At 43.4% G+C, this 24,236-nt stretch overlaps 1 protein-coding gene across 2 annotated transcripts in view; it reads left to right on the forward strand.

Moving 5' to 3' along the window:
* CAMKMT (calmodulin-lysine N-methyltransferase) overlaps nucleotides 1-24,236 on the forward strand; it is a 596,098-nt gene that overhangs the window by 413,330 nt on the left and 158,532 nt on the right. For both annotated transcript variants that reach the window (XM_040351550.1, XM_040351549.1), the window contains exon 4: nucleotides 6,129-6,189. In XM_040351550.1, the coding sequence (XP_040207484.1) occupies nucleotides 6,129-6,189 (61 nt within the window). The remainder of the gene's footprint in view (nucleotides 1-6,128; nucleotides 6,190-24,236) is intronic.

Raw genomic sequence — 24,236 nt, forward strand, 5'->3', positions numbered from 1 at the left:
GAATTTCCGACAACAAGCTCCCATCGAACATTTAGAACATAGAGTTGTGAAAAGGAGGAATAGACTCCCTCAAAAACTAATTCTGGTCACCTCAAGAGATTCTTTCAAAAGAGCTGGATGCATTCCTAAATATACACAAAATATAACTAAATATTAATATTTGTAGGTAATAACACCAGGGGGGTAGTTGATTCAGGGAATATCCAATTACCTCCTTGGGGATCAGGAAGGTTTTATTTTTTGTGCCCCCCGCTGCTGGGTCAAATTGGACCATACTTTGTTTTTTTTTGCCCTCCTTTGGATCAGTATAGGATTGTGTATATGCATTTTTTTCCCCCCTTTCTCTATTGGTTGGACTAGATTTTTTTTTTTCAACCTAACTATGTAATCATGTAACCATGACTGAATGTAAAGCCTCGTACACACAATCAGATAATCTCATGTCGAAAGTGAAGAGGTTACTCGCCATATGAAAATTCTTGCATGACAGAATTCAACTTCAGAAGTGATGTCATGTGTTGAATTGTTTTGTATGTGTTCTTTCATTTCTGAGCATGCCTAGTCTTGCTCTTACGATTTTTTTCAGACGAAAACCACACAAATTAACCCGAAAATCGGACACTGTGTTCACGTACGGTTAAAAATTTATAGTCTGCATATCCATCTTTTGTCCTACGAACAATCGGAATCGGGTGTCGAAAGCACCACACTAACGATGCGAAAATCAGCAGATTGTTCATCGGACTAATTTTTACTTCTGATTTTTGTATTGTGTGTACGGGGCTTTAGGCTGGAGTTCAGCTTTAACATTTCAGTTTAGGTCTATTTTATATTAGCTCAACGAATATTGAAACTTTTAGCCCGAGAACTTGTAGTTTGACGTTGAAACCTTGTATGTTCACAACTTGTATTCTAAATAACTTTTACCCCTGCATTTAACATTTGAAATATGGACTACTTACTCAAGTTCTTTGTAGTGTTTTCTTGTCTCCATTGGCCACTAATCACATATTCAACAACTATGAAAAACATTTTTTTCACCTCAACTGACTTTTTTGTCTTTAAAATTTTTATTCGGAGGAATTAGTTCTAAATGGCAAAAATCAAGGGTATTGTTTGGTAAATATAATGTAATCTGTCATTATGACTTCTATGCATGCATTTCCAAAGAAATCAAAACAATAGAGGTAGTTGGGCTATGTATTTAAAATTTAGGCCACATTTAAGTAAATTGAAGACATTAATCTGTATTGGAAATTTAGCAACTGCCACTTGGAAAAAAATAAGCGTAATGTACTTATCTTTTTTTTTTCCGCTGATCAACCATATTCATTTTTTGTCTAAAATCTGATTTTTTTTTAAGCTTGTTACCATTTTTTGTGTACTTCTTGAGCTTGCATTTAAAATAATTTTGCACTTTAGATCCTGTGTACTAGTTTTGTTTTGCTCTTTGTAAAATAAAAATACATGCGGAAGATCTACGGACTTAAAGTCAACATTTTTGTATACTATAAAATTCTTGTAATGCATTATTAAGCAACAAAAATAGCCTTCATGTATTATGTGCAAGACAAATTAATTGTCATTACATAAATATAAAGGACATCTTCCTTAATTGCAGAGATGTGTTGTAAAATACAGCTTGTCTATAAATGATTGAAGTACAATCTCTTCTATTAGTTTTGTCAAAGTAGCCCTGAATTATATATGTTAAATAGCCTTCGAGCTGTCATGTGATCTTAGAAAGCCATTCTGTAGACTTGACTGTACGTATGTATTTATCTTATCAATCTTAAGTGTAAGTGCAGTGCGGTACAGTGATTTCAAATGTCACCTTCATGGTCCTGTAGCTAATACTATGACAGACTATCTTTGTTATTGGGTTCTTTCTAAAGGTTAGGAGAAAAACTGGCCACACAATGTCATACAGTATCTTTTTTTTCTCAGTTGCAACTAAACATCCCAGAGCTGCCCATTTTCCAACCATTGTCAATTCCCATCTGGAGCCTATCGCCTCCCTGGTTGCTATTTCGCCAAATGGATTGCACAAGATTTTTCATATTGCATGAATAAACAATCGAAAAACTACCACTTTGTGATAAATACGTCTTTAAAGTTAAACTCAAAGCAAAGAGCTACACTAAGTTCACATATAAATACAAGGGCTGTATCGAAAGTAATGCAAAAGTGGACACAACATTTTTATTAACTTAGGTTCTTCAAATTTCACATGTTGGTAGAGTAATGCCGCGTACACACGATCGGTCAAACCGATAAGAACGGTCTGATGAACCGTTTTCATCTTGTTAACCGATGAAGCTGACTGATGGTCAGTCGTGCCTACACACCATCGGTTAAAAAACGATTGTGTCAGAACGCGGTGACGTAAAACACAACGACGTGCTGAAAAAAACGAAGTTCAATGCTTCCAAGCATGCGTCGACTTGATTCTGAGCATGCCTGGATTTTTAGCCGATGGACGTGCCTACAAACGATCGGTTTTTTTCTATCGGTTAGGTATCCATCGGTTAAATTTAAAACAAGATGGCTTTTTTTTTAACCTATGGATAAATAACCGATGGGGCCCACACACGATCGGTTTGGTCCGATGAAAACGGTCCATCAGACCGTTCTCATCGGTTTGACCGATCGTGTGTACGCGGCATTATTCTTCCTCTATAGCATTGGTGCTCAACCTTTTGAAAAGCGAGGGCCAATTAAAGAATTTGGTAACTGTAGAAAAAGGATTGAATGAGTTGTAACAATTCTATCAAAAACAAGGTGGATTTTGTGGGGACAGCATGAGGCAGTCATTTAAAAAAATATAATATATATATAAATATATATATATATATATATATATATATATATATATATATCTTTATTACGAATATACTAGTTAAAATTACATTTTGACAAACAAAAACACCCTACTAACTGACAGGATCAACAGATACCCAATAGAATAGGCATGGAGATATGGATATATATAAAATCCATAAGGACACACGATACTGTACACAATATATCAATGGGTAGAGTCCATAAACTTCTCCATGCGCTCTTGTCAACACGTTTCGCAAAATGCTTCCTCGGGACATTACTGGGTAGGTGCTGATGAACCTCGGAACCAGGTATAAGGGCACAACACTCAAAGATAGATTTGAGACCAGAATAATTACATCCCACCAAACGGATTAGCAATAGTGAAAAGTAAAGCACATATGCTGACACTTGGATTGAGGAAAGAAAAGTTCCACCTCTGCTGTAACCAAGGTCATTGGCAGTTCTCAAATCCAAAATCCGGTAGATTCAATCAAAATGGATTATGTAGGTAAAGAGGAGGGACTATATATATTAAGCATATCCATCAATGTCAAAAAGGATTGATACACTTGCCCCCAAAAAAGGAGGAAGTGGAAGGCCCAAATGGTGCCTAGATGTATCCACCCGAGTATACTCCCAGTCCTCAGCTTTGTATGTGACTAGAGCCTTGTATATATATATATTCAAGACTTCCTCTTATTCAGGGAAGCCAGAGAAATGTACAGCCACACCCATAGAATCCCAAGTGGGATATGGGAGTCTTAATCCAAGGATAGGTACCGCCACAGGTGTCCCTGCTGGTTGAAGGATTTGGTAACCGGTCATGGGCCATGATGAAATAAAATGGTTTAAAATGGCATAATGTGATTAGCATAATGAACATTTTTCTTCTTCAACCGCTAAAAACTGGCTTCTCCTCCTCTCCCTCCCACCAGCCTTCAGGAGGAAAATGGAGAGGATTGGCTCCTGTATATGCCACCCCTCCTGTCCAAGTGTAAAACAGAATGTGACAGGGAGGCCGCACGGGCCCCCCTGGAGCATGAGGCGAAGTGACCGCTGTGACTCCTGACACTATACCAGTGTTTGGGGTGTGTGGCAAAAACACATCTCAACTATGGGGGTTTACCCCCAAATCATAAATGTAAATGAGCCCTTGCTGTCCTGAGCCCCCCATAAAGCTGATTTCAAACTGATGCGGTGCGGTTTACCCATACAGCAGGTGCAGTGCAGTCCAACTGCGACTTTCCTGTGGGTTAGCTGTGCTTTTCCATAGACTTCTTTTTTAGACTTCTTATACTTTTAGTATATGGCACACTTTCTGAATGCTCACCTAAACTCCCACATTCAGGAATTTAGATGTGCTTTCAGAAAGAGAAAGCGCACCAAACCTACAGGATATAATAGAAGTGCGGTTTGAGGTTGAGGGCCACATCAAAAGGCTCTGAGGGCCACATGTTGAGCACCCCTGCTTTATAGTAACTCTTCTACTTCTTCTTTTTTGTTGCAGGCAAACAATGGATTCCAAGCAGAAACAACGTGCCATCATTGAGTTTTTGTAGAGGGGGGTGTGCAGGCTGTCCAACATCGAAAGAAGGCTACAAATGTTTACGGAGATGACTTTTGATTGTGAAAGAAAAATGTTTACGGAGATGACACCCTGTCATTGGTGACTCTTGTTAATGGTGTCATCTCTGTAAACATTCTGTAGCCTTCTGTGGATGCCAGACAGCCTGCACCCCCCCCTCTCAAGAACTCAATGACTGCACATTACTTCTCCTTGGAATCCATTATTTGCCTGCAATATAAGATGTTTTAAAAACATTAAGGCTACATTCACATCTTTTCAATGTATCACTACAATGTACAGTAAAGAGTATTACTTTGCATGTTAAAGTGCATTTTGTTAGCGCAGCCCATCATTTGATTGAGCTCCCTGGGACATTAAAACGCACATGCATTGGGTGTCGTTAACAATGTAGTTGTTTGCTGGGAGACTGTAGATGGTGAAGACCCATCCATTTTACTGCATAGAGGTTTGCAGTCACATTGTTGATTACAGTTTGTCTTGTATGTAAGACAGGTATATTTTCCAGCAAAATTAGTGATTGTTAATGTGTACTTTTAGAATCCCCCCCCCCCCCCCCATTTAGGAACTCTGTTGTAGCCCAGTTGGCTAATAAACTGCTGAGGTCAACTGGAGAATCGAAGGGTATTCTGACTTCTGTAATTTTCCTCTAATGTCCCATTAATTGCAGGTTTTTTTATCTCCTAGCTTATTTGCAAACAGGTTGATACTACTAGGTAAGAGCTTGTGACCAAAGTGTGCCACCAAAACAGAAAGTGATGGAAAACCTTACATTTTATGGTCACCAGAACAAGAGGGTAAGTCCTCCAATGGAAACACTTGTTTCAGTGACAGCTGAAATTCATGTTACTTTGTTGCTACTTCCCCTTACTTTCTGTTATGTCTCCAGGACAGAAAGTAAAGGGAAATCTTGCCAACTGGATGCAGACAGCAAAAAATGAATTGACATGGGTCAACTTCCCTGCTTTATCCAAAACTGAAAAAAAAGTTTGATTATGCGTGCATTGTAATACTTAAAAACACTTTTTTTAGCAGCTGTGAATGAGCTCATTCTCCGCCTCATAGCTACACATTTACATGCCCCTTGCATATGTGCGGCTACAGGCCAGGGAATCCTTCACCACCTATGATTGGCTGTTGGCTATGACAGCTTCCTGGTGGGATAGCTCAGTGTCCCAATATGCCTGAGCTCTTCACTGGTAACCTGTTTAATTTGACCAACATATCTGTGCTATCTGCGTCCAGTTGGGAAGATTTCCCTTTACTTTCTGTCCCTTAGATGCAACAGAAAGTAATAGGAATTAGCAAGAAAATAACAAGAATTTCAGTTGTCACTAGAACATTGAGGACTTATCCTCTTGTTCTGGTTACTGTAAAATTTGGGATTTCCCATTGCTTTCTGTTTTGGCGGCAGTGGTCACAAGGACACATAGAAAAGGTGAATCTCCCTAACAAGATACAGTCAGAAGTGAATCCCAATAATGGTTCTAATTCTTCTCCTCTATTCAAAACTAAAGAAAAAAAAGTTTTCGCTATACCTACACGCTAAGTTTGTAAGCAGTTTGAATAAAGATGGAATTACGCTTTAACAATCTTATTTAGGAAAAGATTTGGAACCACTGGAGTGAGCTTTATTTGCATGGCTTGAATGACTATTGTTGATGAACATACTATTTTGCTTACCACTAATGAAATGCGCATGTGTTTTATTTTGTAGGTATCTGGCCCTCAGAAGAAGTACTGGCCTACTACTGTCTTAAACACAAAGACATGTTTCGGTAAGAAAATAAAAATACGTATAGTCGGTCACAGCCATTAGGTTGGCTATGATTGAAATCACCATAATATCCATGCATGAAAAGGAAAGTGCAAGGTGACAACGTGTTGCTCTTGACAAAGATTGCTAAATGGCCTGTAGGTACTAATATTGCACAGCAAGCTTTGCCATATGTCAAAGCCTTCTGATTTCCACTTCAGGCCTTTTATTTCACTTTGATTTTTTGGGAAACAAAAGTGAGTCGTCAGTCAATCAATGTGTATTGTGAAGGTCAGATAGAATAACAGGCATTTGGTAAACTCTCTTCTGCCATTAGAATTATTTAGCATTATGCAATACTAAAATACCATATCATTTAGCTAGGGTGCCAGGCAGGGCCCATATCAGAAGGCTATGTATTTTCTTACTTTTAATACCCGGTGCCGTGTCATTGCTGAAGAAAAATTCTAATTTTAAAAGGCCAGGTGTACTCCCAACCACTGGTGAGAAGCAAACTGTAAACCCACTGGAAACTTCTCAACAGTCATGCAGACCTCAAAGATAACATGCAGGTTATATGTAGCAAGTACACATCTTAAATCATTAAAGGGGTTGTAAAGGTAAAAAAAAAAAAATCCTAAATAGCTTCCTTTACCTTCGTGCAGTCCTCCTTCACTTACCTCATCCTTTGATTTTGCTTTTAAATGTCCTTATTTCTTCTGAGAAATCCTCACTTCCTGTTCTTCTGTCTGTAACTCCACACAGTAATGCGACACTTTCTCCCTGGTGTGGAGTGTCATGCTCGCCCCCTCCCTTGGAATACAGGAGAGTCAGGACGCCCACTAACACACAGCTCCTTTCTCTATCTGCAATGTAGAGAGCGTCCTGACTCTCCTGTTGTCCAAGGGAGGGGGCGAGCACGACACTCCACACCAGGGAGAAAGCCTTGCATTACTGTGTGTAGTTACAGACAGAAGAACAGGAAGTGAGGATTTCTCACTGTTCCATACTATTTTAATGGTAGTTGATGTAGAGATTTGTAATTTGCCCTTCTAGTGTTTGCAGTCAACATCCCTAATCAATGTCCAAAATAAATTCGGTGATATTAGTATTGCCTAAAGCTGACCGTAGACAACATTTTTGGCAGCCATCAGGTCCCTAAATAAAACAAAAATGGCAGCTACTCAGATAATTCTATAACTAGCAAAAGGAAAGGTGCAGATGAGCAGGGCAATTTACAGAATGGTACAAAAATTTCCCAGCACATTCGTCAAATAAGTATCACAAAAGCCTAAGTAACCATTCCTGTCCACATTCTGTAAATTAACATTCCCCGATAAAATGACCCATGCCAAGGGCATCTTATTAATTATTCTCCCCTATAATTAATGCAGCTGTTGGCCCTCAATTCTGGCCGTCAATAAAAGCTGGGTTCTCATTGACAATCAAGAACCAATTAGAGTGGTTCTTGATCATGTGGTCACTCTGTGCAGGAATCTGCAACGTGTATGCAGTTTTCTGCGAGGGGAAAAAAGCTGACATAACATTAACATTGGTGTGACTAGGGGTCATAACTGACACACATGAAAACTGACGCCCAATTACATAAAAACTGATGTCCACATGCATGAAAACTAAAGTAAACTGGAGCCACGGGGACTCCATTAGGACACGATACCTGCCACTAAATTCTAAAGTAAAACAAAGGCTTGCTCTGTTAAGAAGACAAGGGTTGACTTACTAAAGGCAAATTGTTTTTTTTACGGAAGTAGCACATTGCAAGGACATTTTCTAGCTTGGCCCGAACAAACTACCTAAAGTGATAGCAAAGATGGACATAAGCTTTAAACTCTTCCCTGATCTGTCTACATCAGTGGTCAGCAACCTGTAGATCTTGATCTACCAGTAGATGCGGACAGGTGACTGGTAAAGATACAAAAGAAACAGAACCGCACCACAAAAAAATCTTAAGCAAATAAAATTATCAGGATATAATGTAAGTCAAGTCCATAGATAATGATATTCCAGCATAAATATCCAGTGATAGTACAGTTCATGCAAATATGAGGTCCAGGAAGTTCACACCACCAAAGTGACAGGTATTATGATAATAAAGTGATCCCTCCACCAGAGATGTAAGGCCGCTTACCAGAGGGCAAGCTTTCTGTGCAGTCGGCTATAACCCAGCCGCGGCCTTTATAGACTCACAGGATAACAGGGGCAGACAGATCCCAAGGAAACACCAGGCACGATCTCAGGCTCATCCGATGTTATGAATGAAAAGGTTTACCATAGCGTAATTCCGTATAAAATTGGCACTTATTAAAAACGTAAGCGTATTTACAAACATCAGTATAAAAACAGCGTAAAAATGAAAGTGCCGGCCGGCAAACTCTAGGAGCCCTTCCTCCTTTGCGTGGTGACGTCACTGCACGTCCTCCCAGGTGCTTTTCGTCATCAATAGGACGTTCTCAAAAGGGCTGGTAGATCGCGGTCTGGGCTTGCTGACCCACCATCCCAGAGCATCAGAGTGCAAAGCAGAGGGGCTACTTGTAAAGTTGGAGCTGTAGTAGGGAGCAACAGCCAAATAAGCCGATGCCTCCTCTGTAGTGTTGGCTCCTGTCCCATGCGGAGTGATGCCAACTGCATTCCACCTTTTATTCCAGGTAGGGGTCTCCAGAGTGGTGCCAGCAGCAGAAAAGAAGAGATCTTCGGGTCAGTGTGAAGCAATACACTGGGCAAAATAGTATAGGGCTGCTTTCACACTGATGCACTGTGGTTTACCCACACCACGGGTGCAGTGCAGTGTACATGCAGGTTTCCTGCATGTTTGCTGTGCTTAATCATAGACTTCTATTATATCCTGCGTGTTTGCGACACGGTAGTACTGCGATTAGAGTTTTAAATCAGGTGTGAGAAGGCGACACTGTGCCCAGTGATCTTTGACTTCTGTTGTGTTGCTCAGGTAGATCTGCACCTTTTTAAGGTTGCCTTCTCTAGGTCTACAAGATGTCTGATGCAGGGGGGCTTATTTACGAACGTTGGAGAATGCAAAATCAGTCTTGCTTCTGCAGAGAAACCAATCGGCTTCTAACTTCAGCTTGTTCAATTAAAGCAGTAGTAAACCCACACAGAAATAAAAAGGAAAAAAAAACCTGCAAGGCAAAGGCATAATGAGCTAGTATGCAGCGCATACTAGCTTATTATGAAGAACTTACCTTAGAATGAAGCCCGCGTATCAGAGCCTGGTCCACGCCAAGGGAGTTGACATCTTGCACTCGGCTTGTCTTCTTTGTTTGCGGCTCCGGCCGGTCTGTGAGCGGCCGGAGCCGCAATAATGTCACTCCCGCCTGCAGGAGTTTTCTTCCCGGCAAGATCTGGCAACGCTGCCTGACCTTAAGTTGGGGCTTTAAGAGCGCATGCGCTGCTGACATCAGCGGCTGCATGCATAGGGAATATCTCCTAAACCGTACACGTTTAGGAGATATTAATTTTACCTACAGGTAAGCCTTATTATAGGCTTACTTGTAGGTAAAGGTGTCAAATTGGGGTATACAACCGCTTTAAGCTTTGGAAATAAAACATGGAAGCTGATTGGTTTCTATGCATATGTGAGACTGATTTTGCACTTCCCAGCTTCAGTAAATAAACCCCTATGTGACAAGCATGCTGGGGCAGGTGAGTGACACTGAACGCCCACTGTCTGTGTTTGGTGGCACTGCATGCCTGTTACATTAATAGGAGTGTCTGTGTCCAAAAAGGGGCAACCTCACCAACCTATAAATGGCCTTTTCAGCAAGGTGCACATGGAAAGGCAATGCACATCACAAACAAACAAAAGATTTCCCAGCACACTAACCAGCCAGCCTCCAAAACAACCAAATCGGCCCTTTCTAACAGTATACATTAAAACCAGATGGTTTTATTTGCACACATTTGCAAATATATGCGTAAGCTACAGTGTCCACGCCAGAAGTCCTCTGTATATACTGCGGCCCTAACTCGGGCGATGTGGCCTGTACAGTGTGAATGAGTGCCTTGTTAATGCGAAGGCAGAATCACCAGGCATTATTTAACTGAAAGCTGAAGATTTTAAAAACATTAAAAAAGGCTTTTAAAATTAAATTTGTACTTTAAAGCCTATATTACAGTTTAGTTTATATTTACTTTATAGTGAAACTAAACTGTATCTTAGCACCACAAAGTGAAAACTCTGTTTAATTATATTTTTTTTATATTAAAATTCCCCATCCATCCATGTCTCCATACTTTATTGTGTTGGGAAATCACTTTGCAATATCCCTCCTAGCATTTCTAGTTGGGACCATTTTGAGTAAGGGCAGATGATTCATGTAGCATTTACTTCCTGGAATCCATCTGCCCCTCAGGAGGGCATGCAGGCAGGAGGGTGTGCCTATCTGAGAAAGCCCCTTCCCCAGATGAAAGAAAACAATGCCCATAAAGACCCCTTGAATGTATGACATCATTTTGGTCTAGGCCAGAAAGCCATTGAAGAAATGTAAAGAAAAAAAAGTTTAGAACAAGTAAATAAAATGTACCTTCCTATTTATTATATATATTTATTAATGCTTTCAGCATAGGGGTTAGAAATAGTTCCTGTTGATTGAGAGAGTTTAGCTCCTCTTTAAAGTGATTCTAAAGAATAACGTTTTTTTTTTTTGTTTTTTTTAACCTAAATGCATTTTCTGCATTCATTCAGGTAAAAAAAACTTCTAATGTGTGTGCCTCCCCCTCACTTTCCCTAAACACTTACCTGACACGTCCTTTTCTTCCCACAGATAGAGCTTTCTTTTGGGGGTATTTGATTACTTCTGCAGTTTTTATTTCCTGACGCATTCATGGCAGCACACACTGGGTTGTGGCTCCGCCCCCACAACCTGACAGGATTGGTTAGCTATAAATTTGAAGGGGAGACACCCGGCATTATTCTCTTTTTTTATCCTCACCTGACAGGACGTGGACGTACAGCTTGTCTCCTACCGCTATCGCCCCAGCAGGTTCAGCCTCTCCTGTTTGGAAGTCCCCCTTGTACAGTCTCTAATAGAGCTTTATAGGGGGAACCCCGCTCTGGTGGTCTCAGGGGTTAATCCCGGCTAATTTCCTGGCATATAGACAAGCTTTAAATAAGCTTATATAGGCAGTGGGTTCTCCCTCTCTCCTTCCCTCTTGAGGTCCTCCTTCGTTTTTTATCTTTACTATTACCAAAACAAAAACGATTCTCTACACCTCTACTGTGCCCACTGAAGTTCTATTACTGTGCACTTAAGTAACCTTTTCATTTTAGTACCTTTTCACTGCTTCCTGTATTCCTACAAAGCAGGCTCTCTGAGCCATGTAGTTCCTCAGCCGCTGCGTCCCCCGGACGTCCTGCGCAGGCGCGCAGCAGTGTAATGACGCCAGAGAGCTCCCTCGCCCTCATCCAAGATGGCGCCGGGACGCGCGAGACGCTACTGCGCATGCGCGTACGCGTCATCAGCGCCGCGACGGCGGCGCCAAATTTAAAAAGGACAAAATTTCTTTTTGCTCCCTAAGGCTGCTGCTTTGCCCGAAATCTACAGGGATTTCTCCCTGGGTATGCAGATCATCTTCCCCTTCTAACCTTCCCAGTCAAATGGCTCATAGCTATTTATTTTTTTATTTATTCTTTAACCATCTGTTGGCTTCCCTTTCAGCTTCCACTTCCGCTGCTTCCTGTATTCCTTATGGAGCCCACTGCCCTCGCAGACCACTACCAGCAAACAAGGTATGGAGACCGCCTTATTATTAGGTAAGTAGAGAAGAGACAAAAAAGAGAGCCGGCCGCTAACACTGCCTTCTCTTGCAGTCCCATTAGGCCAAGAGACGCAAGCCCACGGCGCAGGGAGAGGTCCAGGCATGCATCAAGCAGGAGGTCCCGTAAAAGTCGGTCAAGATCTCCCTCCCGACACCATCGATCAAGGCATAGCCGATCACGCCGCAGCCGCTCCCGTCACAGCCGGTCTCATCACGAACGGTCTCCCTCATACCACCGCCAGCGCTACCATACCCGTCCTGCAGCAAATGCCTGCTGGGTCTGCGGTGCTACTGCTTTGCCAGGAAAGCTAGCATGTCACACTTGCTTCAACGAAGCAACTAAAGAAAAGGAGACGGACGCCAGGGTGGCTACGGATCTCTCTTCCCGATATCACATAGAGGAGCCAGCACAGGAATCTATCTGGACGGCACATCCTCTGGCCCGTGATGAACCCATCCCAGGCACTTCATCCGCTTCGGGCCCATATGCCCAGCTAATAGAGGCTCATTCCGATCAGGAGGATCGGGAGCTCGTGTCCGGATTTGACTTTAGCCTGGTCGAACCCTTTGCTCGCTCGGTTAAGAATCAATAGGTTGGGAAGAACCCGCGTCGGAACCACCAAAGGTTGGGAAATACTTCCCCGAATTAAGGAGGGATCCAGAACTGTTCCCTTTCATTGAGGAATTGGAGGACCTCATTAAGGAAGAGTGGGAAAAACCGGACAAGCGGCCCGGTCTGTCTAACAAACTTACTAAATTGTATCCTCTGAAGGAATCTAAGATCGCTTCCCTCATCAATGCTCCGGTTGTGGATTCATCACTTATGCGGCTCGCCAGGCACGTCACTCTGCCAATAGAAGACGCGGTCTCATTCAAGGACGTTCTCGACCGCAAGATCGACCTGGAGTTGAAAAAAGCATACTCCACGGCGGGGGGAGCATGTAGACCAGCAATTGCCACAGCGGCTGTCGCCAAGGCCATTTCCGTATGGGCAGCCAGCGCTGAGAAGGCTCTCCTAGAAGGTGCCGACCGGGGGGGACATAATATCTTCCTTGCAGGAGATCAGGCTAGCCGGCGACTTTGTGGCAGGGGCCTCGGTGGACGTCATTCGTTCTTCGGCCAGGTCCATGTTAGCCTCAGTGATGGCCCGCAGAGCCTTATGGCTGAAACCTTGGGTCGCTGACACATCTTCAAAATCCAACTGGTGCAAGATTCCGTATGATGGCACAAGCCTGTTCGGTACGAAATTGGACTCGGCAATCTCCAAAGTCACTGGAGGAAAGTCGGGACTTATTCCCTCCGACAGGAGGCCCAAGCCTCAGAAAGGTCCTACCTTCAGGCGTAATCTGCCCGAGAGATACAGGGAGGCCAGGTCCTATCGTCCCGGTCGTGGAGGTTCCTTTGCAAGGGATTGGAGACCTACTCGCCCTCCCTTTGCGAGGGGTCAGAAGCCCAGGACCAATACTGCAGGGGATCAGCAGAAGTCCTTTTGAAGTATTGCCTGCCCACCCAGCCCAGGTGGGCGCCAGGCTCAGCAGTTTCGCACAAATATGGTCAGAACACATAGAGGACCCATGGACTCTTTCCACAATAAGACATGGCCACAAATGGAACTTTATGGGGGCATTGCCTCGCGCTACTTTCCAACCCACCAAGATACCGTCTTCCCTAGACAGAAGGAAGCTACTCAATCAATACATCTCAGAACTACTCCAGAAGAAGGCTATCGTGGAGGTCCCTTTGCACCAAAGAGGCAGGGGATTTTATTCCCCTCTCTTTTTGGTGCGGAAGAAATCAGGGGATCTACGGCCCGTGCTGGACCTCAAAAGGCTCAACAGAAGGATTCAAATAGAAGCGTTCAAGATGGAGAGTCTCCAGTCAATTCTCATGGCAGTGAATCTTGGAGATTGGATGCTGTCGATAGACTTATCAGACGCCTACCTTCATGTGCCAATCCACCCCGCATTCCAGTAGTTTCTGCGCTTTTCCATCTGCCAACATCACTACCAGTTCCGATGTCTACCATTCGGGATCTCTTCAGCTCCCCGGACATTCACAAAGGTCCTTCTCCCCCTCATAGCATTCCTCAGGGAAAAGGGGCTGCGGGTACATCATTACCTGGACGATATCCTGCTCTTAGCAGCAAATCGGGAGACTCTACTCCTCCAGCGGGAGATCCTAATCTCGTCCCTCCAGAAGTTCGGCTGGCTAATCAATTGGCAGAAGAGCAGCCTTCAGCCATCACAATCCATGGTATTCCTGGGGGCAGAATTGGATACCAAGCGGAACAGAGTACAACTACCCTTAGAGAAGGTGCAGCCGTTAGTACGGAAGGTTCGGAATCTATTGTCCTCAAATTTCACGTCGTCCAGAACCTGCCTCAGTATGCTGGGCTCGATGTCATCAACCATACCCATGGTACAATGGTCCCAATGGCACATGAGAACCTTGCAAAACACCTTTCTCAGACAGTGGGATGGAACCTCGATGCACCAACTCATCAGCATCCCCAGCCATGTAGGACTCTCTCTTTTGTGGTGGACTCGCCCTCCCAACCTCAGAAGATTCAGGCCCATAGCCCCTCCAAAACCAGAAATAGTGACATCAGATGCCAGCGAGAGAGGTTGGGGGGCTCATTACCTGGATCAGACAGCCCAGGGTCACTGGCACTTCCCGGCTCGGGGGATAGTCTCGAATATACTGGAGCTCCGAGCGGCATTCCAGGCCCTCTTAGCCTTCGCACCTCTACTACGAGGGAAGAGCGTCCTAATTCGGATGGACAACAGGGTAGCAGTGGCATATATCCAGAGGCAGGGCGGTACCCGGAGCCACACTCTTCTAGAAGAAGTTCACCCCATAATGGAATGGTCCCAGGTATATCTTCTGGACCTGAAAGCGGTCTATGTTCCAGCGGCACAGAACACGCTAGTCGACTTCCTGAGCAGGGAGCTCCTGTCCAACAACGAATGGTCTCTGAACCCCCGGGAGTTCTCCGTTCTGACGGAGGCATGGGGGGTTCCGGAGATAGATCTGGCAGCAACACCAGCAAATGCCAAATGCTCAAGGTTCCTTTCCAGAGTACCCTTCCCGACAGCAGAGGGGACAGATTGCCTTCTTCACCCATGGAACTTCAAGCTGGGTTACATCTTTCCCCCGACTCCTCTTATAGCGAGGTTTCTATCTCGTCTCCGAAGGTCGTCGGCCACAGTGATCACAGTAGTGCCATTCTGGCCGAGGAGGCCGTGGTTCACTACGCTCCTACAGCTCAATACCCGACCTCCAATCCGCCTACCGGTCGCAGCAGATCTCCTACTTCAAGGTCGGGTTCTCCATCCAGCCCCAGACAGGCTCCACCTGACAGCCTGGAGGTTGAAAGGGCTAGGCTAAGAGAACAGGGATGTTCCCAGGCGGTTATATCAACTTTAATGCAAGCCAGGAAAGCCTCCACAAACACCATTTACACCAGGGTGTGGGAAAGATTCGCCCAATTGGCGCAACTTAAAGGCTGGAATCCCATCTCTCCCGATCCTTGCCAGATCCTTGAGTTCCTGCAAACAGGAGTTGACAAAGGCCTAAATTCAAGCACCATAAAGGTACAGATCTCCGCCCTGTCCGCCAAAACTGGCACCAGATGGGCCTTGCATCCTCTGATCATCCAATTCATCAAGGCATGCATAAAGATCAGACCGCCCAGAAAACTGTCCTTCCCGGCCTGGGATCTTTCGGTGGTCCTTGAAGCGTTTTCCAACCCACCCTTCTTCCCACTTGACTCGATTTCTCTATGGGATCTGACCTTGAAGTTATCCTTCCTCATTGCCATCGCCTCGGCAAGGAGGGTGTCGGAGCTACAAGCTCTCATGTCTAAGGAGCCATACCTGGTTTTTCGACCCGACAGGGTGATACTAAGACCTTCAGATCATTTCCTTCCCAAAGTCACCTCGGCCTTCCACTACGGCCAGGACATCGTCCTTCCATGCCTCTCTAACGAGAATGGCGAACCTCATGCCTTGGACATCAAGTATACAATTTCTAAGTATCTGTCGGCTACTACTCATCTCCGGTCAACAGACGCCCTCTTGATTATACCTCACGGGGCCAGGCGAGGCCAGGCGGCCACTTCCCGCACCATCGCCTCTTGGCTTGTCAAGGCTATCGGGAAAGCATACTCCATTCAGCAACTGGAGATTCCGGAAGGCATCAGAGCTCACTCGACCAGGGCAGTGGCAACCTCTTGGGCAGCATATTGCGGCGTTTCTTCGGAAACTATATGCAGAGCAGCAACCTGGTCTTCCAGGCATACCTTCATCTCCCACTACAGGGTGGACGCCGCCCTCTTGGCTACAGCCGAATTTGGCAGATCTGTCATCAGGGCCAATTCCTCTGCTCTCTAGGGAATAAAAATCTTTTGCATTGAACCCTCCCGACTGGCGAGTTATTTCCCAGTGTGTGCTGCCATGAATGCGTCAGGAAAATGGAAAATTGTATACTTACCTTTCCGTAATTTTCCTTTCCTGACGCATCTTCATGGCAGCACACAGCTGCCCACCCTACTGTTCAATGATGATATTTACGGAGAATAATGCCGGGTGTCTCCCCTTCAAATTTATAGCTAACCAATCCTGTCAGGTTGTGGGGGCGGAGCCACAACCCAGTGTGTGCTGCCATGAAGATGCGTCAGGAAAGGAAAATTACGGAAAGGTAAGTATACAATTTTCCGTTTTTTTGCACTATAATCAAAAAAAGAGTGTCAATTTTGAAAAAAAAATATATATTTTTTAATTTTGAACATCCCCAAAAAATGTTTAACCACTTCCTTACTGGGCACTTAAACCCCCTTCCTGCCCAGAGGACTTTTTGCGATTCGGCACTGCGTCGCTTTAACTGACAATTGCGCGGTCGTGCGACGTGGCTCCCAAACGAAATTGACGTCCTTTTTTTCCCACAAATAGAGCTTTCTTTTGGCGGTATTTGATCACCTCTGCGGTTTTTATTTTTTGCGCTATAAACAAAAATAGAGCGACAATTTTGAAAAAAATAAATATTTTTTACTTGTTGCTATAATAAATAGCTAAATTTAAAAAAAAAAATAATAATTTTATCCTCAGTCTAGGCCGATACGTATTCTACATTTTTATTAAAAAAAAAAAAAAATCGCAATAAGCGACTGGTTTGCGCAAAAGTTATAGCGCCTACAAAATAAGGGACAGAATTTTTTTTTTTTTTTTTTTTTTACTAGTAATGGCGGGGATCTGCGATTTTTATTGCGACTGCGACATTATGGCGGACACATCGGACACTTTTGACACATTTTTGGCACCATTCACATTTATACTGCGATCAGTGCTATAAATATGCCCTAGTTACTGTATACATGTGACTGGCAGGGAAGGGGTTAACACTAGGGGGTGAGGAAGGGGTTAAATGTATTCCCTATATAGTGTTCTAACTGTGGGGGAAGGGGGGTGACTGGGGGGAGGTGACCGATCTGTGTCTCTATGTACAAGAGACACAGATCGGTCTCCTCTCTCCCCTGACAGCACCGCTGTCATTGTGAGAGCCGGCAATGAGAAATGATCTCATATGTTTACATATGAGATCATCTCTTATTGGCCGCACAGATCGCCTACCAAACGGCCACTCCGATTGGCCGTTCACGGCGATCTGTGATTGGCTGTGTCCAATCACAGATTGGACTCAGCCGACTCGGCGTATAAGACGACCCCCTAATTTTCCAGCCAAAATGTTGGTTTTGGGATATACTCACCGTATAAGACTACCCCCTTTCCTACTAGTCATGCCTCGCCTCACGGTGCCACCATTACATGCCAGACTATGCCACTACATGCCAGACTGTGCCCCATTACATGCCAGACTGTGCCCCATTACATGCCAGACTGTGCCCCATTACATGCCAGACTGTGCCCCATTACATGCCAGACTGTGCCCCATTACATGACCAGACTGTGCCCCATTAGATGACCAGACTGTGCCCCATTAGATGACCAGACTGTGCCCCATTAGATGACCAGACTGTGCCCCATTACATGACCAGACCTGCCCCATTACATGACCAGACCTGCCCCATTACATGACCAGACTGTGCCCCATTACATGACCAGACCTGCCCCATTACATGACCAGACCTGCCCCATTACATGACCAGACCGTGCCCCATTACATGACCAGACCGTGCCCCATTACATGACCAGACCTGCCCCATTACATGACCAGACCGTGCCCCATTACATGACCAGACCTGCCCCATTACATGACCAGACCGTGCCCTTACCTTATCCCATGCGAATTGCGGCCATGTAACCTAACATCTTACCTTACCAGAATCGCGGCCGTACGATTTTTCAAAAGCCGAGGACGAGAGGGCCTCAGTGATAGGCGGACAACTAAACACAGGACGAGAGGCCCTCCGTGATAAGCGGACACTGAACACAGTGCCTCCTGGGAAGCTGATTGTTTCCGCCTATCACGGAACAGAAGACGTCGGAGGCGCGGCTTTTGAAAAATCGTACGGTCGCGATTCTGGTAAGGTAAGATGTTAGGTTACCGGCGTATAAGACGACCCCCGACTTTAATGAAGATTTTAAGGGGTTAGAAAGTCGTCTTATACGCCGGAAAATACGGTACCTGTATCACACAGGTATCTGCTCCCTCCTCCCCCCCTGAAAGGTGCCAAATGTGACACAGGAGGGGAGGGGGATTCCAAAAAGTGGAAGTTCCATTTTTGGGTGAAACTCCACTTTAAGGGCATTATAATCTGACAGGGTCCAATCAGATGTGCAGGACTTATCTTGGAGGTCTGGAAAGTGAAATCCCTAGTATTAAAGTGAAACTAAATCAGAGATGTGCACAGAAGAGGGTTTTCTGGCTAAGTTTGGTATTCACTCCCAGCCAGGACTTTCCTTTTTAAATGATCAAAATGGGCAACAGTTTTAATTACGACTCAAAAACTCCTTTCAGGCCTCGTACACACGACAGAGAAACTCGACGTGCCAAGCCCGTCGAGTTCCTCGACGAGTTCCTTGTTGAACTTGTCGAGAAGCTCGGCAGGCTTGCTTTGCGTACACACGTAACATACCAAAATCTGGTCGTTCTCCGGCGCGATGACGCTCACGACGTATGACGCGACTATAAAGGGGAGGTTTGATTTTGTTGGCGCCACCCTTGGGGCTCCTTTTGCTGATTCCGTGTTTACGCGTGTTAGTAAAAGTTTGGTGAGTGACGATTCGTGCTTTTCAGTCTTTGTGCTTTCAGATTGATCTCTGCCGTTCAGTTTGTACTTGTGTGGGTCGTATCTAGGCAATCGAGACGTGCGGTCAGGTCGTATTGTTTTACATTGCGGTCCTGTCCCCGCGTTTTTCATTGTCAGGGTCGTTCTTCATAGGTCTTGCTGTTCTTCACTGCGGTCTGTTTAGTGCAATTCTGATTTGTCGTTCGTAACTAGCCTTGTAGCCATGTTGCAGGCACCTAGTCGTCGCCGACTTCGTGCTAAGCATCTTCTGTCTATAGGTCTGTTTGTTTATGACCTAGACAATGAGGAGTTCATGAACAGGAGGAGGACACGTTCATGGACCAAGAATTGGTTGCTCCGTAGGAACCAATTCTCTCACATGCCTTTGCTGCGGGAGCTTCAGGAAAATAATCCTGTTGATTACAGGAATTTCCTGAGGATGTCTGATCCCGTCTTTCAGCACCTGTTGGCTTTGGTGTCCCCCTATATTACCAGGCAGGACACCGTTATGCGGGAAGCCATCAGTGCTGAGCAGAGGCTAGTTGCCACCCTCCGTTATCTGGCAACTGGGAGAAGCCTTCAGGACTTAAAGTTCTCCACGGGCATCTCCCCCCAGGCTCTGGGCCTCATCATTCCTGACACCTGCTCTGCCATCATCCAGGTTCTGCAGGAGGAATATATGAGGGTAAGTTTTCTCCTTTAATATCACATTTTATGTCTATAATGTATGCTAATGTCTTGTAGTTATCTCCTCCTTCCCTAATTACCATGTCTGGAATATGCTGTGAATGTCCCCTTTGCCCCCATGCATGATGTAAACTTTGATGCCCCTTTTTTGGCCTACATGCATATTTTCCATCACTTACCTCCCCAGCATGCTATCCTGGGCCCCAACCTACCTAGTCTAGTCACTTCCCAATGTATTGTGTTATATCCATTGTAATGTCCCCCCCTCCCCTCCAAAATGTGTTGTAAAGTCTATGTTCACCAATATTTTTATTTTTTTTATTTAAATTTTAGGACTCCCAAACTCATCTAGCCCTCCCCTCCAAAATGTGTTGTAAAGTCTATGTTCACCAATAATCAAAATTAATTTTTTTTAGTACTCCCAAACTCATCTAGCCCTCCCCCAAACTTGGGCATTGGCCCATCAGAGGGGGTGTTTAATGTGTTAATTGGCTAAATATATTTAGATATAATATGCTAGTTCCCAGAAATGTTATAATGCTTATAATGTCTTTGTATAATCTGCTTGCAAGGTTATGTGGCTAATTTTTTCTTTTTTTCTTCCCCAGCTTCCGTCCACACCACAGGAGTGGCAGTCTGTGGCTTTGGACTTCCAGACCCGATGGAACTTCCCCAACTGCGGGGGAGCCATCGACGGGAAGCACGTCCGCATCGTGCCTCCACCCCGTTCAGGATCCCAGTTCTTTAATTATAAGGGGTTCAACAGTATTGTGCTGATGGCGGTGGTGTCAGCACAGTATGAATTCCTTTTTGTGGATGTCGGGATGAATGGACGGGTATCGGATGGGGGAGCCTTCAGGCAGACGGAGTTCGCGCTTCGCCTTCAGGATGATGATCTGTCATTGCCACCGGATGACCAGAATGTAGAAGGCCTGCCATTTGTTTTCCTGGCTGATGAAGCGTTTGCCCTGGGACCCCATCTTATGAGGCCATTCCCTCAGCGCACCCTCACCCCAGAGAGGAGTGTCTTTAATTTCCGGCTGGGCCGAGCACGTAGAGTGGTTGAGAACGCTTTCGGCATCATGGCCAGCCGGTTCCGCCTTTTCCTCACCTCTCTCCACATGGCGGAATATAAGTGGAATACTATTATTTTTGCCTGCTGCATTCTCCACAATTTTTTGCGGAGACAATCTCCAAATTATATGGCCCTGGTTGGGCCCGAGGCACAACATTTGACCCCTGCAGAAACTTTGGCGGGCCTTGAAGCTGGCCACACAGGACTGCCCCCCCAGAGTGCCCGTGAAGTCCGGGACAAATACATGGACTATTTCATGGGTAGGGGGGCAATACCATCTCAATCAAATTTGCCATAATTGTAGCTTTCAAAAAAATAAATCATAATCTTTTTTCTAAACTTGTTATGTCTTGCTTGTGTTGTTTGGAGTTCTTTACTAAGTGTAACTAAGTGTATTTTCATTATCAACTAGCAAACATTTCCCAGGTGACCCCCAAACCAAACACATAGAAAATTTTACGTATTTTATGAAAAACACCACACACTTTTTTGAGGTTCAAAAGCTCTTTATTTTCTTAATTTATTTATTTTTATTTTTTCATAAATACCCTACAAAAATTTTTGGTATATTTTCTCATACAATATACAATCATTTTTGTATTTTTGTGGGTGATTTTTCTCATACAATATACAATCATTTTTGTATTTTTTTTGGTCATTTTTCTCATACAATATACAATCATTTTTGTATTTTTGTGGGTGATTTTTCTCATACAATATACAATCATTTTTGTATTTTTTTTGGTCATTTTTCTCATACAATATACAATCATTTTTGTATTTTTGTGGGTGATTTTTCTCATACAATATACAATCATTTTTATAATTTTTTTGGTCATTTTTCTCATACAATATACAATCATTTTTGTATTTTTGTGGGTGATTTTTCTCATACAATATACAATCATTTTTGTATTTTTGTGGGTGATTTTTCTCATACAATATACAATCATTTTTGTATTTTTGTGGGTGATTTTTCTCATACAATATACAATCATTTTTGTAATTTTTTTGGATTTTTTTTCTTACTAAACATTAAAATCTGGTTATATTATTTTTTTTTTTTTTTTTTATTAAATAAAGTATAAAATCTGGTTTTATTATTTTTTTTGTTTTTTTTTTAGTAAATAAACTCTAAAATCTGGTTTTATAATTTTTTTGGTTTATTTTTTATTAAATAAACATCAAAATCTGGTTTTATTATTATTTTTTTTTTTTTTTTATTAAATAAAGTCTAAAATCTTGTTTTATTATTTTTTTGGTTTTTTTTTTATTAAATAAAGTATAAAATTTGTTTTTATTATTTATTTTTTTTTTTTTTTATTAAATAAAGTATAAAATCTGGTTTTATTATTTTTTTTTTTTTTTTTTATTAAATAAACATCAAAATCTGGTATTTAAAATTTTTTTGGGTATTTTTTTCTGATTCAGACTCTCCCCAAAACATCCAATAAATTTTTTAATTTAGTTTCCACCCTCCTTGCTCTTTCATTATTTTTTCTGTTGGCCAAATGTATCTCCTCCACCTCTTCTCTGCAGGCCCATATTTCCGAGATCAGCATCTGTTTTGTATGCCTGTCCAAGCCACCACCTGATCCTGAAATGTGGGACAAAACAATTTTTTTAAATTAGGCAGGCCTACATCTACATTACCTGAAGCTGGGTTAGTTATATGTTACTTTACCTGATGTGGTGGCAGGCTGCGCATCATCACCATCCCTCGGGGGTGTGGCTTGCTGGACTTCTTGCTCCCGTGTTGAAGCTTCATGACGCCCTACGAGAATGAAGAAAATGGAAACAGGATTTTTAGAGCTTATAGGCCTGAAAGAGGAATATGATTCACTTTATAAAATTTCTGGGACTATTGATGTTTAGAAAAACCCCTCAGGGCAAAACACAGGATTGAAGGCATTCACAAAGATCCTGACAAATCTTGTAGCTTTGGTCTACTTTTAAACATGTAAGCCAACAAAGTATACACTGGATCACCTCAGCTCTGTGTGAAGCCCAAAATGGGTTATTAAAGGGGACAACAATTATGCAAATGAGTCCACATGTGTCACCGACTGCTGAGCAGACTCTCCTTTTACTGTATATTTAATTATTAAAAAAAGATTTGTGGTTTTAATAGCACATCTACATAATTTTCACGATTGATCTCACCACAATTTTAAAAAAATGTCATAATTTGTAGGATTTAAAACACAATATTTAGTCGTTCCGAATGGACGTCCAGTTTGACGACAAATTATTGTGCCTAAATAAATATTACAGTACAACCTGAAATAAAAAACACATGGCGCGGAACAAATCTTACAAAATATATAACAAACTTACTTCTTCTAATCACTCTCCTGATCCTCTTCATTTGTTCCGGCTCACGTTTCTTAAGGTCACACCACCTTTTCCGGATCTGCTCCTTGGACCTTTTCACTCCAAATTTGCGATGGAGACTCCTCCTCACCTTCTCCATTATTGCGGCCTTGACCTTGTTCGGGTACTTATATGGCCCATGCCTCCCATCGTAGTCCTCTGCTTTGAGGATGAGGACCATCTCCACCATTTCCTCAAAGGTCATGTTGGAGGCCTTACAACTGATTCGCCGTGCTGCCATATTCTCCAACATGTGCTTCCAACCAAAAAAAGATGGAAAAGGGGCGGGGAAAATACGATACCATGAACGTCAGGGGCGGGGAGACGTGCGTAAAGTCCCACATGCGCGTGTATAAAGGGCTACCACGTGAGTAAAAGGGGCGTTCACAGTTTGTGGAAGACGGCGGAGATAACGATCGGGTCAAAGACCGGTATGTAACTACATTTTACATGTTTTTCTTGATTGAATGATTTTGTGGCCTACATCTTAGGTTCAGAAATTACAACATAGCCAGTTTGAAATTTGAAGGTAATGGTCCGCTATAGTGCCGTCGTACGTAAACAACGCTTTGATTATGCATTTTGATCCAACTACTGTTGTGTGGGCAATCTCGGTTCTCATCAGGATGTCTTCTAAAAACAAGTCGGTTTAAACATGATGCAAATGGTCGCTTTTATGTCTTGACCAAACTATATCGGAGTGCTTTTATCTAACTAACGTTTCATACACAAATGAGGATGAGATCTGGCTTATTAGTTCGACACAACTGGTCATCTGTTTCCTAGGAACTGACCCAACATGATCTGCTGCCAATTCCACCTTGTCGTTTTTGCGACGGAAGATAAGGGGCGGGGGGGAAACATCAATTTTTTTTAAGCATGGGCGGATGTCGTG

The sequence above is a fragment of the Rana temporaria genome, chromosome 4, assembly GCF_905171775.1.
Source record: "Rana temporaria chromosome 4, aRanTem1.1, whole genome shotgun sequence".
Classification (NCBI taxonomy): Eukaryota; Metazoa; Chordata; class Amphibia; order Anura; family Ranidae; genus Rana; species Rana temporaria.